Source organism: Elgaria multicarinata, chromosome 22 (assembly GCF_023053635.1).
Source record: "Elgaria multicarinata webbii isolate HBS135686 ecotype San Diego chromosome 22, rElgMul1.1.pri, whole genome shotgun sequence".
Taxonomy (NCBI): Eukaryota; Metazoa; Chordata; class Lepidosauria; order Squamata; family Anguidae; genus Elgaria; species Elgaria multicarinata.
The window spans coordinates 1353839-1373639 of NC_086192.1; the positions used below are offsets into that span (position 1 = coordinate 1353839).

Genomic DNA, 19801 nt, shown 5'->3' on the forward strand with positions numbered 1-19801 from the left:
TTCCTCATCCTTCTCCCATCAGTGATGATCGTAACGGGGGCCTGTGGGATAGTTCAGAACCGTCTCTGGCTTGCCGACCCCCACAAAATCACCCGGCAGATTTTAGCATTTGAAGATTTGGTGAATGATGCCCGACGCTCTGCGTTTTGAAGTATTTCGCAATTCCAAGTATTAATATTTGAAGTTTTTGTGTGTGTTTTAAAGATTGTACTCTGACAGATGTTGGGGTTAACCTCCCTCTGGTTTCTTAGTGAACCGGCCTTGTTTCCATTTCTATTGGCGCTCACCCACCTGAGTTTGCTATTAACGGGAGCAATTGTTGATGTTTACCTGCAGTTGATAGCTCACATGCAGTGCTAACTTCTTTTTTAATTATCCAGGGTGCAATCTTATGCAGGTTTAAACAGAAAAAAAGTCCAACAATTGTCTTTAATCTGACAGTGCATTATAGTAAATGTTTGGCCATAAAACGCCTTTGAGGGTTTTCTATTTGACACCTGCCAAAACCAAAATCTCACCAAAACTTCTTCAGCACTTGAACAGTGCAGGTCAAATGTCGCATTTAAAATCTGACTGGCCAATCTGGAATATTTGCAAATGTTTCATTTCAGGTCTGGTTGATTCCCTACAGAAAACAGCACTGTAGCGTAAAGATGTGAGAGAGAGGGGCCACGGGGACCCCCACGCAGAGATTCAAAGAGTGTTTTCAGCTTGACACAGTCTGGTCAAAGGGGGTCGAAAGTCCGCAGCAGGCAAACAGAGAGCAGACGAGTTAATTAACAAACCTGGTCGCCTCCGGTGTGCAAACAGTAGTAGAATTAGGAAGGTTTTATTGCTTCGGCCATAGGTTGTAACAAAACCTGAAGGCGCATGTAAACAAAATGCAAATCGTTTCGGCCAAGATGTAGCCTCCACACCGCTTTCGAGTCTCTCCTGGTGCAGGGCTGAGAAAGAGGCTGGACTGAAACCCTGGTGTTCCAGTGCCGGTGCTTGTGAGAGTGAGGAAATAGGGTATAAATCCTGTAAATAAAGTTCTTACAAAATGAAATGAACCATCTTGCCTCAATCTTGCAAGCTGAAAGAGTTCTGCCTTACCAGCCACTCATCACGAACAAGGACAATTTCTGGTAAAATACAACAACAGAGAAAGGAAAGAAGCCAGGGACCATTTCGTTTTGTCAACACCAACGGAAATAATACCTTTCTCCTGAGATAAGAGAGAACATCCTTCACATAAAAGTTGGATGGAAAGGTGGCAAAAAAAATCGGTGTCCCTGTTTAAGGACACTTTGCCCCCTGCATTGTCATTTTGGGAACAGTATGGATCAAATTCCAGATGGAGATTTTAGGAAGATTTGCTTGGATCAAGGAGATCCATCTCCTGTCCAAATGACGACCTCCGTCCCCAGATTTGGCCACAATGGATCCCTGTCTGTGTAGAGAAACGATCCACTGGGGAGGAGCCGTTGCTTCGCTCCACATACGTGTCGATCCAGCTGGGCAGGACAAGAGACGTTGCCCATGCAGGAAAAACCTGCTCTTGGAACGAGGTACAGGACAGCTGTAGAAATGGCCAACTTGGCAGGCCGAGGCAGAGCCGCCTGGTTTCGCAGTGATCTTTATTAAACTAATCAGACCCTAATTAATTGCTCGAATGGCATCGAGACCTTCTACTAATGTGCCGGCCGGCTGAAAATGTTGCCCATTAGGCTCATAGTGTCGAAAAGTTTGGCCGTCTTTATTAGTTCAGAGAGATTCCATTGGAGCAAACGGCGTAATCCTTGATCCCGTGTTTGTAACGGAGTCTGAAATGGTCATGATTATTTACGCTTTTTAATAAAGCAGCCTTCTGTAGCCCTCCAGAAGTATCAAACTGCAACGCGCATTGTTCCTTGACATTTGCCATGGTGGCTGGGGCTGATGGAAGTTATAGTCCAAAGCATATGGAGGGCACCAGTTTGGGGAAAGCTTGAGCTATGATCAAGGTTTCTAAAGGCACAACCCTCTGCACGTCTAGATCTTTGGACTGACCATGTTTAGGACAGACAAAAGAAATGATTTTATAGATGTGACTTATAATTAATGTGAGGTTCATTATTACACAGAGAAAAATTGATTAGGATAGGTTTTTTTTAAAGGATTTCTTTATTTAGATTTATTTTTCACCTTTCAATCAAACGATCAAGACAGTAGATTAGTATTTACATTTCTATACTGCCTCTCAGCCAAAGCCCTCTGGGCGGCTTTACAAAAGATTAAATCCTTAAAAATACAATCTAAAATATAATATGAAAACCATTCACCTACAAAATCGATTCAAAACTACCAACAATATTTCTTTTTAAGTACCGGTTGAAACCTGTCAAATGCCTGGAAGTAGATGGGTTTTGTTTTGCTTTTTTGTTGTTTGAAATTTGCACGTGGGCACAGTGGCTGCTTTTGCAGGAAACTACAGGATGAAAAATGCACAGAAATAAATCCACAATGCTCACGCAGGAGTGGAGCCTTTCTGTTTAGCGGCAGTTTACCTGCGATTAGCGGATGCAAGAGGCTGGACCAGTGGGGCGGGAAATGGCTGCCAGTCTCTCTTCCTTTACTCCATTTTGCGAACTTCCCTGAGTCACGGAGGCTGACCTTTGACACGGCCCAGCAGGGGCGTCTTTTTGCCCTAAATCTATGGTGAACGGAGGCTGGTTCAGGACTGTTGAATAAATAGTGGATTGTCACAGCAACCTGCAAACAGAGAAGCTGCAAAGAGATCTCTGATCAAGGAAAACTATTTGATCTGCAGGTTGAGACATATCCATGGTGCCTGAGGCAAGGAATAACAACACACACACACACACACACTCCCCACACAAATACACACAGAGCTGTCTGTCTGGCAACCACATTCTTTGTCTCCAGTGCTACAGCAAGAGTGCTGCCTTAGGTGCTCAGCGCAGGGCTGAGCCACACCAATGGGTGAGGCGTTCAACCTGATCCTAGCGAAAGCCCTGTAGCAGGGACAACCAGAGCTTGGTGGAGGCAAAATGGTCTGAAGCAATGCGCTGGGCGCATGAGACCAGGACTGTTCTGCTCTCCCCCGGTCTCCATCTTGACCCATTATGCATGGACCCTACACTACAGTTTATGGGTTGTTAATCAAGAATTACCCAGAATTCACAACCCCAAAACAAACCATAGGTTCTCTGCCTGGGTTGTTGGTTAACAACCCATGATTAAACCATAGTGCAGTATTCGCACGTAACAACAACCCATGATTCAACAACAACCCATACCTAACCCGTGGGTTGTTCCCTATGTGGGAACGCGGCCTTCGTTGTTGCCAGCAGCAGGGCCTTTTGTCAAGTGTTCCCACACAAGGGTTAGGTATGGGTGGTTGTTGAATCATCCAAGGCCACGCCGAAATACTTCACCTTTCAACAGGGAACAATATATTTTGCTGGGAAAATTCATTTCCTCGCCATCTACTCTCAGGATGGCAGCTCAGCTCAGAGGGAAACCCAAGAGTGTGTGGAAGATGACGGCCCCATTCTTGCTCATCAAAGAGTCCCAGCGCCTCAGCCCTGCAAAACCTGGCTCTGCTACATCACTACTTCTGGCCTACAATGTCTGGCTTTGCTTTTGCTGTTTGAGCCGCAGAGGGGGGGTGTTTCCCCCAGAGGCTGTTGGGTGGGACATTCAACACGTATTTCTCCTTCACGGCATTGCTGCAGGGGGTCGCAGCGCCTTTTCTCAGGGCCATGCCATCTTGGCAGGAAAAAGTCAGGGAGAGGCAGGGGCTTCGTCGCACAGGCCGAGGATTTCGAAACAAAAAAAGGACAATGCGTTTCACATCAACACTCCCATCCTTCAACAGATTTTCTCTGAAGTACATCCTATTAGTTTCCGGATGGACTTCACGTTCAAGGAAGCATCAGACAGCCGCCTGGTGTTAATCCACAGGGGTCTGGCAATAGCTGAGAAGCGCTTACTCCCCCCGCACAGCCTATAAAGAGGAGGGCTTCAGCTTCTACCCGTCTGCATTTCTCCGGCTGGCTTATGAAAGGATGGAAGTTGCGAGTTGGAGGCGGCGTAACGGAGCGCTGCAAAGTGCAGCCAGCAGCTCCCGTAGTTTGCATTTTGCGTTTCCTGGTGGTTTTCAGCTCCTTCAGTGGAGAGCCAGTCGACGTGCCACGGAGAAGGCCACCACAGTAGAGCCCACGGGGGTTTTCTTCCTGCGACAGCTGTGTCAAAAGAGACGGCAGCTGCGCACATCTTTGTGGACCGCTCTGTGGCCTGGGTCCCAGTCCCGAGGGGTTGGCATTGCTAGTGGTTAGATAACTCTCACACAGCTGCAGAAAGCCACGAAATGCAGCCTGATGAGAACACACGCACACATATGCTTGAGCTCCCTTCCAGAAACCAGGGCACGAGAGGGCTGCAGACAATTCTAATTTGAGCTGGTAGAAAACAGCTGGTTTCTCCCCAAAAAGTATCTCCTCAGCCCACCCCGAGGAGATGGGGTGGGGTGGGAGGGAGTGCTGAAGAAGGCCTGCTCAACCCCCTTGCCCTGAGAGCTGTTTTTGGAAGGTGAGTCATACTGAGACAGGAAGGGGGGAAATTTTTGCTGCTAGATTGTTCCACTGCTGTAGTTTCCCCCAACGTGGTGCCCTCCGGATGCCTTTGGACCGCAACTTCCATAATTCCCAGCTGGAATGGTCAGGCAGTAGGCAGTCAGATATCTCTGGTTCTCAGAGGGGTTGGCTTCTGCCCTATTTGCCAATCCAGGGGTTAACCCCCCCCCCCAAATACTAAAACTCATGGAGGGGGACGTCTGTCAACAGTCACCATCATGGATGGAAGTGGTTAATCTGCGCCTACTCTGAGAAGTGATCTTGCCTTCCTGCCCAATTTGTGGCACATGGTTGCTGTCCACTGTTGGAAACAGAAGACTGGGTTTTGTTTTGTTTTTTAAAAAAAGTCTGATCCAGCCAGGCCGTTCTTATTATATGGCACTGCACAGTAAGAACCTAAGCAGAGGCCTGCTAGCTCAGACCTTTGTCCAGAAATCCTGTTTCCCACAGTGTGATCAACCAGGTGTCCCTAAAGTATGGCATGAAAGCTGTGACTTCCCAAAAACTGGGTCAACTGAGGTAGGCCCACCCTGAACAAAGAGGCTCCATGCAGTCCTTGTAAACAACAAACACAAAGTCTATGAATTTGTCTACAATCTCCTTTCCATTTCAAACAACGAAGAGTCTGGTGGCACCTTAAAGATGAATTGTGTGTCTCTATGGTGTCCCGAAATGTTTTTTTTCCTACAATTTTTTCTAAAATTCATAGACTTTTGTGAACCACCCAGAGAGCTTCGGCTATTGGGCGGTATAAAAATGTAATAAATAAATAAATAAATAATACAAGGACTAACATGGCTGCCCCTCTGGAAATTTTAATTTAAAGCCATCTCAGATCATCTCCGCATCTTGATGCAGGCAGTTCCACACATTAATTCTGTGCTCTGTACGTGTGAAGCAGCCCTTGCCTTGGGTTGCCTTTGTGCCCATGCTCCTGCATTGCCGACTTCGGACTGGGATGCAGGAGATCCGGGTTCGAGTCCCCACTCGGCTATGAAGCTCACCGGGTGGCTCTGGGCCACTCACTGACTCCCAGCCCTCCCTACCTCGCAGGGTTGTTGGGAGGAGGAGGAGGAGCGCCATTGGTGTCTTGGGTTCCTTGCAAGAGGCTGGAGAGGGGGAGAGAGAATTATCCCCATAAGTAAAACGCTCCGCGTGCCGCCCCCTCGCAGCCCCCGCGCCACAACAGCCGAGGAGCCGCAGCCGCAGCGCGAAGGCGCGGGGCTGGCAACCCCGCCGAAGAGGGCGGGCGGAGGCGTGGCCTCCCCGCCTCGCCCCTCGCCTCTCGCCTCTCGCCCCTCGCCTGGCTCTGCCCGAGCCGGAGAGACGCGCACAATAGGCGAGGCGGGGGCGCGAAGGAGCGCCCGGACCTGGCGAGGCCGCCGAGAGCAGCCGGGGCTGGGCCGGGCCGGGCCTCGGCGAGCAGGCGGCGGCAGAGGCGGCCGGGGCCATGCCGGGCTTCGACTACAAGTTCCTGGAGAAGCCCAAGCGGCGGCTGCTGTGCCCGCTGTGCGCCAAGGCCATGCGGGAGCCGGTGCGCGTCTCCACCTGCGGCCACCGCTTCTGCGACACCTGCCTGCAGGAGTTCCTCAGGTCAGTCGCCGGGCCGGGCCGGGCCGGGCGGGGCGGGCGGGCGAGCGGCCGGGGTGGGCCGGGCCCCCCGATCCGCCTGGCGCCCGCCGGCCCCCTCGCCAAAGCGCGCTTGGAGAGCCCGACGCGCGCCCTGGGCGCCCCGAGGGCGTCCCGGCCAGCCCCGCGGCGGCTCGGCTCTTCCGCCGCCGCCGCCGCCGCCTGCCTCGCCGGATCGCGGCTTGCGTGGCGCGCTGCTCCTTTGTTCCTCGCTCTCTCCGCCCCCCGCGCCGGGCTCTCTCGCTCTCCCCTTATTCCCCCCTTCCTCCAAAATGGGGCCCGAGCCTCCCTGAGCATGGGCAGAGTGCTGTCCGCGGAAGCGCTGGCGGACCCGATCCCCGGCCCTTCTGCCCGCTTCGCATGCTCCCACCATCGCTTTCTTTGCTTCAGTTCAGTGTGTCTGCTCTTAAGCAGAGCCCGGCGGGTGTAGCGGCACGTCAGAGCCCGGTGCTCGAGGCCCTCCACGCGGTGACTTTGGGCCGGGCTCTGGCTTTCAGCCTGGCCTACCTCACAGGGGTTTTGCGCGGATAAAAAAGGTGCCCTGCCTTGAGTTAAGGCTCTAAAGGAATAAAGGGGAGATACAAATGTAACCAAGGAATAAGATAGATTATAAAAAAAAACAAGCAGGACGACCATGAGATATAACCCCAGAGAGGCAGCGAGAGAGGCAGCTCCCCAATTTTCAGCTGGGGAAACTGAGGCCAAAAGGGGCTTTAACAGTCCTTTAACAGCCGCCAGTCCTGTGTCTCTGCCAGATTCTCTTCCGTTGCTTCGGCTGCGGGAGTCACCTGAAGGGCTGGCGGTGGTCTGCCCCCATCCCAGGGAGCCAATGGACCCGGAAGGAGAGGCAGGTCACCCTCAGATCCACGGCGATCGCAAAATCGAGCCCTCTTGTTCAGAGGCACTTGGCCGGCTGCTGGGGTCAAATAATGGGAGATGTTGCTGCCCCCGCCTCCTGTCTTCCATCCGGTCTTTGCTGACCGTTGAGCTAGGTTGATGCTGAAAATCTCCAATTCTATCCCTGCATCTCCAGGTAGGCCTGGGAGAAATCCTGCCTGCCTGAGACCCTGGCGTTTGCAAAGGATTTGAGGAGGGGTCTGCCCCTCCGTGCTGGATCAGACCAAAGGCCCCTCTAGTCCAGCATTCTGTTCCCTCAGCGGCCAACCCAGAGTCCCCAAGCAGGGCCTGGACTCTCGCTCCAGAGCGGCCGGCGTCTCAAGGCGAGCTGCTCTGGACATGAGGTCCAGTGCAGTCCTTGGTGGAAACACGAGGTCCGAGGAAATCCCCCCTTTTTAGCAGTGAAACTTGGCTTGGCATCGAGCAGGCCCGTGCAAGCCGCGGAATGACACGGAGCTCTTCGTCAGCGGGAAGGTTGCAGCATCTCAGGGGTGCAGAAACTGAGTGGGTGCCTGTCTGTTAACTTACCGAGCTGAAAGGGCTCGCAGGTTGGATCATTGACAGGGCGGTGATGACGCATCAGGGTCACCCTTCCTTGCCCTGTTCAGGAACTCTGTATGTAATCATTCCACGGAGATTTCACATGCCAAGTTGGCTACAACGCCTTTAAAAGTTCATTACAGGTTAACGTTTCATGGACTTCAAACACAGTTTGTCAGGTGCAAAGCTTATGCCATAATACATTGGCTAGTCATGCAGAAGGCACAAGACAGTGTGTAGCAGTAGTCTTTCCTACTGGCTGGGGGATGATGGGAGTTGTAGTCCAATACAACCAGAGGTCCCCAGGCTGAGGAAGCCTGACATACATTCATACACACACTGCTAGGTTTTGTTCTTGCATTTTGGTGTGTGTAATGACTGTTTTGTTAATACCGCCATTTCCTTAGGTGTCAAGCTGCGTGGCTGCATGTTACAGTAATCTCCCCCCACCCCATGCATGCATACATACATGCATGCATACATACATGCATGTACTGCTAAGTTTTGCTCCTGCCTTTGGGTGTATATCAGGGGTGTTGCGCGGCACTTAAAGGGTTGGAGGCCCAGGGCTAGAAGACCCAAATCGCCAGGCACTCATCTAGACCTCCCTATGAAAATTTAGAAGTACTTACTATACTAGGATTGATTTGAATTTCACAGGAGGCAAAGGCAGCCATTGAATATCTCCTCCAGACCATCTCAAATCAAATAGATCTCTTCCGTTAATTTGCACCCTGTCTCAGATCTTCCCAAACCAATGGGGGGAAAAACATTTTTTCCCCTTAAGCTTAATTGACAAACGGGTATTTTTTATTTTTATTTTAGGGTGGTGATGGTGGTGCAGCATTAAGTTGCCTCCCCCTGCATGGTAACTAAACTGAGGGGGAAAATGTCCATTTGCTCCAGATTCGGGGGCCCTGGGAAATAGATTCGGGGTGTTGCCTCTATGAGCCCAGTCCTAGGAGTGCCTCTGAGTGTATTCATGTCTGCCTTGGCAATACCCCCATTTCCTTCGGCCTCAAACGGGCTACTACCTGGGGCCGTGTTGCTTTTATTTTGTGTTTCTGGCTACTTCTGGTGTTGTGGATGCACATGAAATGAGGAGTGAGGGGAGCGAATGGGAGGCTGAACATGTCTTTGCTTGCCTGTGCAACTCTGTGTGTGTGTGTGTGTGTGCGCGCGCGCGCATGAGAAAGAGAGAGAGCGAGCGAGAGAAACAGAAACATAAAAGGGTTTTGTGCTTGCAGGAATGCAAAGAAGCGCCTTTTTTTTTGTGACAGTCACTCCCTTCATTCCACAGTGGCCACCGCAGAGAACACAGATCCGGAGGGGCTGGTGGCAGACTCAGAACCGGGAAAGAGCAAACCAACCCTTCAAATCACCCTTGCTGGGCTTGGGTTGTTGTGTGTGCCAAGTCCGGCTTGGAGGTGCTTGTGCTACAAGCCGGGGTGCAGGGCAGACTGGGGCACACACGCTGGAAGACGCGGAAAACTCTGGCCAAGGTCTCGTCACCACGTCCAGGTTCCGACGGCCGCCCTGCCAGCGAGGGACGTTCCCCCCCCCCCGCTGGGATTTTATTGCTTTTTAATTCATTTCTCTAATTGATATCTGGCCTTTCTTCAAAAGACGGCACTTGAGGCGGCTAAAAAAAAATTAAAACATGAATGAAAACATTTTAATTAAATCATAGCACAAAAGCAAACTTAAAAACTCAATAAAAACGCTAAAGTCAGTGAGATAAAACACACTGGTTCATCTCCTTTGCCTCCCTGCGGAAGGACCCCAGGAATTTCCCCAGAATCCTCTGCCGGTAACACAAGGGCTAGGGCGGCGGCGGGGCAGCGCAGGTGCGCCCCTGTCCACACACAGAGTACCTTTCCTGCTGCTCTGAGCTGCAGCAACCTCCACTGAGCCTTCTGGGACAGGGGCTGGGAAACACTGCTTGCAGGCTGGCTGGAGTCTGTATTTTGGGGAGGCGGACTCGATCCCTCCCTTCTGGGGCAGGGTGACCTCAGGCTCTATCACTGAAGATTAGGGGTGGAGACCCTCCTCCTCCTCCTCCTCCTCTCTTGGCTGCTGTGTCAGCACATTCCCTGCCCAGCCGAGCGTGAGCGGCCAAGTGGGCTTTGGTGGGGATTAATCTGTTGCACCCCCACCTTGGGAATGTGCAGCCCCTCTCGCCGTTAACCCTTGCTGTTCCCTGCTGGCTTCCTGCTTCTTTATTGCAATGTGCCTACTGACACTTCCCAGGCAAGAGGGGCGAGGCGCCAAGCGACCCTAACATCATCACAGTGGGTACAAAATACAGTTTTTTTAAGGCAATGGCTTAAGCGGAGATCAAAGCTGCCCACTGTCCAGGTAGATTGGTAGGATTATCCGCAGTTCACAGGTGGAGGGACTGAGGCAGCGTAAGCGCCACCGCATTCCCGGACGTCGCTGGGGGTTTGCGGGAGCCCCCGTGTCTTGCTCTGTGTCTAGCCCAGCGTTCCCTTGCCCAAAGGTCCCCCCCCCCGGCACCGCACATCAGAACCCGGGGTGTCCAGAACGGCCTGCCGATGGCATTGCTCTTGTGGGGCCTTCCGGATCAGCGCCAGGGTTTTTGCCCTGCCATGGTGGCTTCTGACAAACGGGTGAAGGCCTGTTCCTCCCCTGCCCCCCCCCCGAAATAGGTGGTCTCCCTCTGGTGTGCAGCCCATGGCTGTGTCTGCCAGCTTCAGACCCTCCAGCCAAAAGGAAGGGGGAGGAAGCGGCAGAGCCCTGTGTGCGAGCGGCAGCGCTGGCCGTGCCAAGGGGGGCTGAGTCACGGCTTTGCCCTCAGAGCACCCTTGGGGGGGCAACCAGAGAGTGACCTTTGGCTGGCTGGCACTCCGTGCGGTTTCGGGACACCTGCCAAAAGAGGGGTGGGTGCACGCGTGCATGCAGAGATCCCAAGGTGCCCCTCCGCCATAGGCCTGGGTTTGCAGCGTGTGCTTGAGGGATGGGACGCCCCAAGAGGCAGGGAACGGCCAGCCCGGTTTTGACGGCCTTAAGATGGGATTAGACCAGTTCACGGGGGAGAAGGTTGCCCAGAGCCACTTGTCCTCCAGATGGCTGTGTAGAACCTCCATGCTCAGGGGCAGGCTACCTTTGGATGCCAGCTGCTGTAAGCAACCGTGGGGAAAGGGCCATCCTGTCTGGGGATGATGGGCAGGGCCTGGGCAGGCTGGCATTGGAGCAGGTTGGGCTCCGGCTTGGCCTGGCCACTGCCTAAATGGGCCCAGCCAGCCAGTTACCAGACTCTGATGGTCCGTTGGCCCAGCTGGTCGCAAACAGCATCTGCTCCTGGTTTCGCGTTTCCTGGCTGTTTGTGGCCCAGCGTGTGGCTTTGTTTGAGCAGCACTTGGCAGCCCGGCCAACGGAGGAAGCGCTGGACTGGACCTGGCCAACGGCCTGTTCCCAAACCCGGCTGCCCAGGGGCCTCTGCAAGAGGCCAGCCGGAGCAGGGAGGGCAGTCGCCCCTCTTCCACCACCGCCTTTCTCCAGCCTCAGCTGCGATTTGGTGGCCAAACGGTCCCGCATCTTGTCATTTCTGCCCCCCCTGCCCCTGCTGGCTGTGATGTGGCACAGGGAGAGACGGGAGCGCAGCTGCGCAGGGCGGCCGGGCAGGAAGTGGGGCAGCGGAGGACCAGGCTCGAGCTGCCAGGCCGACGTGGCGCTGGGCTTGGTGGGGGCTTGGCCCGCTGCCCAGTGGTGCCTGCCACCGGCTGCGCCCAGCCCTCCTGCCCCCTCCCCAGGCCTCGCGTGTGGCTCCCTGGGGGCTCTGCCTCAGCAGGTGATTGTGGGGCCAGCTGTGTTCCCCCACCCCACCCCGTGGAGGGAGGGTTTCGACAGATGGAAGGGATTAGAGGAGCGCCCCTTCCCCCCCCCCCCACAAAAAAACCCCTCTTCAGGTGGAGAAACAGGCAGGGTCTGCCTGGGCTGCAAGTTCTCCGGGAGAACCGTTTCGCCACTTAGCTCAGTTATTGGAGTACTGAGCGGATCTTGGCCTCCTTGCTGCGTCCCGGTTCTTTGTTCGTTTTGTTTTGTTCTGGCCTACTCTCAATGCAAAACCATCATGACTGGGCGACTTGCGTTTTGTAACGTTGAAAGGTGGTTGTTGATTCGTTCAGTCGCTTCCGACTCTTCGTGACTTCATGGACCAGCCCACGGCAGAGCTTTCTGTCGGCCGTCGCCACCCCCAGCTCCCCCAAGGTCAAGTCTGTCACCTCCAGCCTATGGTGTGTTGATCTTTAGAACATCGGATTCGTCGTTCACCACCAGCACCGTCGGCCGCTAGCCGTCCAGCTAGCTGCGTCATCACATCTGGGGCTAGTTGAACTTATCCTCTGTTCCTCCCCAGTAGCATTTTGACCATCTTCCGACCTGGGGGTCCCATCTTCCGATGGTATATCGACATATCTCTGGTTGTACCGATCCATTTAGTTTTCACGGCAAGAATACTGGGGTGGGTTGCCATTACCTTCCCCAGGGATCGTATTTAGTCTGACCTCTCTGCCATGACCTTCCCGTCTTGGGTGTCCCTTCACGGTTTAGCTCATGGCATCGTTGAGGTGCTCAAGCTCCAGCACCACGACAAGGTAACGATCTCCTTTGCTGGAGAACGTTGAAAGGTGGCAAGTTCCAGACGGCCATTCCGAGCAGGCTAGCTAGGCAGTACGTCCTACTGAGCGCAGCCGGGCTTGGTTCCGAGTAAACCTGCGCAAGCGTGCGGCTGTTGAAAGTGTTACAGGTGTGATTTGGGAAACGGCAGGGTGGTGAGTGGGGGGAAGCGATCTCTGCTCAAAAAACAAAACAGCGTTCTAGTCCTCATTGCTTGCAGTGGAAGCTTGTATGTGCATGAGCAATGCCCGGCTGGGGATATTGCCCTCAGCCTGCTGCTCTTTTCTGTTCAGTAAGAGAAACGGAATGGAATCATGCACCAAGGGGGATGCATCCCGCCGTAGGAGTTGTTTGGCTGTTCTGGGTGAAGAACATTGCTTGCGCCCCCCTTGCTGACTCAACGGAGCGGCCCTTCCTTCATTTGGAGTTTTGCCTTCTTTTTCATTCTCTTCCTATTTCTCCTGCAGCGAAGGCGTCTTCAAGTGTCCTGAGGACCAGCTACCCCTCGACTACGCCAAGGTGAGCGCCCCCAAAATCCCCCTGTCTGCTAGTGGAAAGTTCTCTTGGGAGTGGGGTCATAGAATCATAGAATAGCAGAGTTGGAAGGGGCCTACAAGGCCATCCAGTCCAACCCCCTGCTCAATGCAGGAATCCACCCTAAAGCATCCCTGACAGAGGGTTGTCCAGCTGCCTCTTGAAGGCCTCCAGTGTGGGAGAGCCCACCACCTCCCTAAGTCACTGGTTCCATTGTCATACCGCTCTAACCGTCAGGATATTTTTCCTGCTGTCCAGCCGGAATCTGGCTTCCTTTAACTTGAGCCCCTTATTCCATGTCCTGCACTCTGGGAGGATCGAGAAGAGATCCCAGCCCTCCTCTGTGTGACAAGCTTTTAAGTATTTGAAGAGTGCTCTCATGTCTCCCCTCCATCTTCTCTTCTCCAGGCTAAACATGCCCAGTTCTTTCAGTCTCTCTTCATTATTATTATTTTTATCGGTTTCATTTACTATGGCTTGGCCACTGGTGTTAAAAATATTTGTAAATGAAATAAATATTCTCTCATGCTGCTAAGGCTTCAAAATCAGCAACACTGAATTCTTTGACCTGTGTTTCACTGCTTTTAAGTATTGTTTTGTTGTTTCTACAATATTTTTAACATGTTATTCCTTGCATTCTGTGAACTGCTCTGGAATCTTATAAAGAAAGGCACCATAGAAATGAATTACAAATAAATGAATATTTCTTTTTTTATTATTTTATTTTTGTGCACTGCAAGTTTAAATCTAATAAGACCGGGTTTCTGGGGGCAGGCTGGATGCATTGAAATCTGCATCCTCGACGGTTGCTTGTTCGTTACTCTGGAGTCCCCGGTTTCCCCCCCATCTTTTGCTTCCCCGTTTCCAGATCTATCCGGACCCTGAACTGGAAGCCCAGGTGCTGAGCCTCACCATCAGGTGTATACACAGCGAGGAGGGGTGCCGTTGGAGTGGAACGGTCCGGCATTTACAGGTGAGGAGCTGATCTCCCCCCGCCCCGTGTCGGGTGGTTTGACTGGCGATGCCGGGGGTGGGAGGCGAGCCGTGGTGGCCGCAAGGAAGGAGGGCCCTGCCCAGGCGGGTCGAACAACAGCAGCGCCTCCCTTCTCTGCTCCTCGCCACCTCTCTTCTCTCGCTTCACCCCAGGCGCACCTGGGCACGTGCAGCTACAACGTGGTGCCCTGCCCCAACCGCTGCGGGTCCAAGCTGAGCCGCCGCGACCTGCCGGCCCACCTGCAGCACGACTGCCCCCAGCGCCACCTCAAATGCGAGTTCTGCGGGGCTGACTTCACGGGGGAAGCCTACGAGGTGAGGAGGGGGCCGGGGGTGGGATGGCCACGGGGGATCCCCGCTCAGACCTCTCCCGCCTGGGTAGGGAGGAAGCCCCCGTGGGCGGGAGGGAGCCGGAAAGGAAACGTGGGTGGCTGGGCGTCTGGCTGCAGGTCTGTTTGCATCTCGTTTGCCATCCTGGGCTTGTTTAGACAGGGAAAAAACCCCACGACTCCCAGCGAGACGCTTCCCCACACAGGGCTGGGATTTGGGGGGAGCACTGGAAGGTCCCTTCTGCCAGGCCTGAACAGTTCTTCATTTTGCTCAGAATTGGCTGTCCGCGGCTCGCCGGGAACTCAGGCAGAGAAAACGGCCGTCCCTTCCGTCCAAAATCCTTTGTTCAAACTGCTGGTGCAGAGGCTCCTGCAGGGGCTCTCTCCGCTGCCCTATAGCCCTTCCCGGAGCCAGGGCAACCAGGCGAGCATGGGTGGTGGTGGTGGTGGTTTTTGCGTGCCACCTCACAATTAACCACCTGCCCTTCCTGTCTCATTTTTTGCACCCCCCTCCCCCCCCCCCCCAGAACCACCAGGGCCTGTGTCCCCAAGAGAGCGTTTACTGTGAGAACAAGTGCGGGGCACGCATGATGCGACGGATCCTGTCCCAGCACATGCTGACGGAGTGCCCCAAGCGCACCCAGCCCTGCAGCTACTGTGCCAAGCAGTTCCTGTTCGACACCATCCAGGTGAGGATGGAGGGCGGGCGGGGATGGGGGTGGGGCAGACCGGAGGCCGAAGACACCATGTGGTGCGTAGAGGTTTGGGAAAGAGGCTCCGATCGAGGCAGTAAATCCTTGGCTAGCACGGAGATTTCCCCCTCCTCACCTGGCTGCCTTGAAGTGGATTTAGTCTTGGAAGGAGGTCTTTGGCTCTGTGCAAATCAGTCAGCCAGATTTGCCCCAAAGTCTTCCGTTTGCTGATCAGTACAGGTGACTCCGTCCCCCCGCTCCCCTTTCATCCTCCAGTGTACAAGGCTTAGCTTCGTGATCACCTCTTTATACTTTTTTTTTTTTTTAAGTTTCTAGTCCTCATTGTCGTAGGGGAGGCTTTTAGACAAAAAGAGGCACAGAAACCAAAGGCAGGTTTTTCAAGGCTTGAAAAATCTGTGCCACCATCCGAAATCCATCACCTTCTTGGGTTCTAGTCCCCGCTCAGCCATGGAAACCCACTGGGTGACTTTGGGCCAGTCACAGACTCCCAGCCCAACCTACCTCACAGGGTGGTTGCTGTGAGGATAAAATGAGGAGGGGGGTGTACACCTTGCTTTCATTGGAGGGGAAAAAGGCGGGATATAAATGCAGTCATCATCATCATCACCTTAAATGTCTAACTTGCTCAGTCAGTTTCTCCAAAAATGCAAAGTTCCACACCCTCCCGTACCAGTCACTCAAATCAGGGAGCCCGTCACACGTCCATTCTTTGGCCAAGACTTGTCTAGCAGCAAGGATGAAATTAGATGTTTTTGTGAATAGTTAATATTAAATTCGTCATATAAATTAAGAAGGGCAAGACCTGGATCGAAAACAATGCATTCATTGGTCATAATAATAATAATAATAATAATAATAATAATAATAATAATAATAATAATAATAATTTCTTACCCGCCTCTCCCTTTGGATCGAGGTGGGGAACAACATTGGTACAGGAATTAACACAACTTAAAAAACTCTTGATTATACATTGTCTGGGTAGGCCTGCCAGAAAAGGCTAGTCTTCAAAGCTGCCTTAAAATCACATAGAGAGTTGATTTTGTTGTGCCCCCATCCACTTCTCACCCCTGGCGTGCCCCTGCTCCTGGAACTTTGTACCATTCAGGCACCCCAACTAAGATTGGCCTGGAATTGCCGTTTTCTACCAATCAAGTGAATTCGATGTGTGCGTTGCCTCGTTTTTTCCTGCGTGCTTGAAAGCCGTGTCTTGTGCTATCGACGCCCCCCCTCTCTCTCCTCCCTAGAACCATGAATACCAATGCCCCCGCTACCCCGTGCCTTGCCCTAACCAGTGCGGGGTGCCCAGCATCGCCAGGGAGGATCTCAGCGGGCACCTGAAGGAGAACTGCACCACGGCGCTGGCGCTGTGCCCCTTCAAAGAGGCCGGCTGCAAACACCGGGTAAGAGGGCGCCCTCAACGTCCCAGGTCCCATCCCCAGGGGTGCACCCCTGTCCGAGACCCCAAAGAGAGCCGCAGCTCAGCGGTAGAGTCCCGGGTTGAGCCTTTTGCATCTCGAGTTAAAAAGGATGAGGAAGGTGTTGAGGGAAACCCTTGAGCCCCTGGGGAGAGACGCCAATCGAGAACAGACCAACCTTCTCCAAGCTGCGGCTCTCCAGGTGTGTTGGACTGCAACTCCCAGCATGCCCCAGCCAGCAGTCTGGAGAGCTGCAGCTTGGGGGAAGCTAGAACAGGCGATATTGGGCTTGGTAGACAAGGGGTCTGACCAATCCTGAAGCCTCTCCTCCTGCCCTTTGGTCTTCCCCCCGCCCCCTCCTCAGTGCCCGAAGCTGTCCATGAGCCGCCACTTGGACGAAAACACGAAGCTCCACCTAGGCCTGATGTGCGCCCTGGTGTCGCGGCAGCGCCAGGAGCTGTTGGAGCTGCGGCGCGAGGTGGAGGAGCTGGCCCTGGGCAGCGAAGGGGTGCTGATCTGGAAGATCGCCGACTACCCCCGGAAGCTGCAGGAGGCCAAGGCCCGCAGCAACTACGAGTCCTTCAGCCCCCCGTTCTACACCCACCGGTACGGCTACAAGCTCCAGGTGTCGGCCTTCCTGAATGGGAACGGCAGCGGGGAGGGCAGCCACCTCTCGGTCTACATCCGGGTGCTGCCGGGGCAGTACGACAACCTCCTGGAATGGCCCTTCGCCTACCGGGTCACTTTCTCGCTGCTGGACCAGAGCGACCCTTCGTTGTCCAAGCCTCAGCACATCACGGAGACCTTCCTGCCTGACCCCAACTGGAAGAACTTCCAGAAGCCTGGCTCGGGCCGTGCCTCCCTGGACGAGAGCTTGCTGGGCTTCGGCTACCCCAAGTTCATCTCGCACGAGGACATCAAGAAGCGGAACTACGTGCGGGACAGCTCCGTCTTCATCAAGGCGTCTGTGGAGATCCCCCAGAAAATCCTCTCCTGAGCCGCTTGGTACCCACTCTGCCTGCAACGGACAAGGCGGGGGGGATTTTCGACCTGTTTTGGGGGCGTGCATCATCAGGCCCCTTTTGGAAGCCCGTTCCCCCGCCAACTCCAGATGGATTCCTCTTACCCCAAATTGGTGCTACCAGCAACGAGTCAGGAGAACGCCCCCCTGGCCTGGCTTGCGACCTTCTCCTCCTTTTTCCCGAGGGGCTGGGCTACCTCTCGAGGTGAACGTCACTGTTGTCTTTGCAGGCCTGCAACAGCAGTGGAGTTTTGCGGAGGGCGGATCTGGGCCTTCGGCGCTGTGATGACTTGATCTTACTTGATTCCCTCCTTTAATTTTCCTCCCCAGCAGTTTCCTTTCTCCAATCAGAAGCCAGCGTTCCCATCTTTGGTCCCGGGATGTGCCCGGGAACAAGGGAAGGCCTCTTTAAGCCCTGGACTCTCTTGCTTTTGAGTCCAGCTGGCACCCTTAAGAACTCTGACATTCACCACCACCAGCCCCAAACCAGGTACAGCCAGGGCCTAGCATTTTGATGCTGCCCGAAATCTCTCTTCCGGTGCCTAAACATTTGAACCCTTCCAACCTCCTGTTTCGCACCTGTCCCAGTCGCCTCCATGCCCCAAAAGCCATATTTTGTACGGTGATCCCCCAGATCTTGCCGCGGGGCTGGTCCTCCTTCGCCCAATGGCAAAGGAGGATCCTGGTACTATTTTTTTAGGGTTTTGTCTTTTGCCCGTGGAGGCAGGGGTGGTGGGTTGGGAGCAGCTGCAACCTCTGCCCTGACCTGGCTTCTTTTTCCTGTGTCTCGCTGTGTGTTTTTTTAAAAAATAAACAATTTCTTGTATTTATTAACTAGACTTGATTCCTGCTGCGGATACTGGGTTGACTCATGCCTATTTACACCGAATCACATGTGCACACGGTTCGGTGCAGAGGAACTGGGGTTTGGATTTTTTGGGACTGGGTTTTGTGATGGACTTGGGGTTTGCCAGCACTACATTTAAAGGGCTCCATCTCCTGGGCACGCCCGATTTACCGCCGGCACGGACCCCTTTTCCCTACGGGTCTTTTGTTTCTGATCCAGACTGTCTGGAATCCGAGATGTGTTTGGCAGGAGCAGGGTGCTCAGCGCAACGCAGGGCATGGGCGATTTGGGTGCTGAGGATTTAAGTCCGGGGAGGGGGATGTGGTGGTGGGAATTGGAGGGATCAGCCCCTCCCACCTAAAAAAAGAGAGAGAGAGAGGCTTGTGCCAGGCACGCAGGAACCAGACAAAAGTCTAGACTGCCTCTGAGCATGCGCAGTGTTCTTTCCTTTTGCTGATGGGTCAGCCCCCTCCCCAAAAAGGCATATATATTAGTTCCTCCCTCTTCGTCAAATACTTGGGTGGTTCCTAAGTGGATCTGAGTGCTTTTCTCATCTTCTTTTTCGCAAGGGATACCCTAAATGGGCAACGGCCCTGGGAAAGGACCCCCTCCCCCAAGTGAACTGGGGAGGGCAACAGGTTCTTTTTAGGATTACGTCTGGGGCTGGGGCTGGGGGCTGGATTGGGAGGATGGGGGGAAGGAAAGCCATGCACCCCTCCCCCTTTTTCCCGTGTCCTTTGCTCCGGCTCCGTCGCGTGGGGGGAGCAACGGAGGATCCTGGCCTCCTGCAGCCTGTGTTTCGCTGCTTTGTGGCCTGGGCTGTTGACTCGCTTGGCCTCTGGCTCTTTCCAAAATAGCCTGTTCCCAAACCTCCCAGGGCTGCAATTTGCTTCTGTTTTTCTCCCTCGCAGCCTCAGCAGGGCGGAACGTTGCAGTTCTTATCACGGTTGTCCCAACTTTCCTTTTCAGTTCTGGAAATGCTCATTTCGTTCCCAAAATATGTGTTTTGTGATGGCGTGTGGTTTTTGGCGTGCCTCGAATCTTTGTAGACTGAATTCCTCGCCCCCAGTGACTTGTCCGGGGACGGGTTTAGCTCTGCAACGTGCTCTTCGGAGAATCTCTTTTGTTTTCATTGTAATTATCCGTTTTGCTCATCCTTTAACCGCTTGCGAGCGAAGGGCCGTGACCCTGAAATGCCTCAGTTCAGTTTTTGCTGCTTGCAGGAGCGTCCGGTCAGCCGCCGTCTTCTTGGCCTCACCCTTCCCTTCCGCAAGATGGGGCTGATTATACCGGCCTACCTGGCAGGGTTGTCATCAGTGAGCTAAGCGCACGTGGGATGCTTTTGAGCAGCCAGGGAGACTGCTCCATAAATGCTGACCATTATTGCAGGAGTTGCGCTCAAGCTTTCTTCTACCTGCCCACCTGACACCCCACAAAAGGAAATCGGGGACCGAGGGAGCTCCGCATTCCTCCTCACGGGCACCAGGACAATTTAACCCTTGCGGCCTCACAGCGCTTTCACAACGGAGCGGCTGAGCCCATGCTTAACTCTTGATTTCCTTCTGTGCCGGCTTTGAGGAGGAACAGATGCAATGTGACCATGTTTTTAGGGCCAACTGTGTA

At 53.8% G+C, this 19801-nt stretch overlaps 1 protein-coding gene across 1 annotated transcript; it reads left to right on the top strand.

Annotated features, from left to right (window-relative positions):
• Positions 1–5965: 5965 nt before the first annotated feature.
• Positions 5966–18165, top strand: TRAF4 (TNF receptor associated factor 4). The gene is made up of 7 exons (XM_063146848.1): positions 5966–6212; positions 12791–12842; positions 13726–13830; positions 14004–14165; positions 14707–14868; positions 16140–16295; positions 16675–18165. Exons 1-7 carry the CDS (start codon positions 6070–6072, stop codon positions 17305–17307), a joined length of 1413 nt encoding a protein of 470 aa, XP_063002918.1. The 5' UTR covers positions 5966–6069; the 3' UTR covers positions 17308–18165.
• The last annotated feature ends 1636 nt before the right edge of the window (positions 18166–19801 follow it).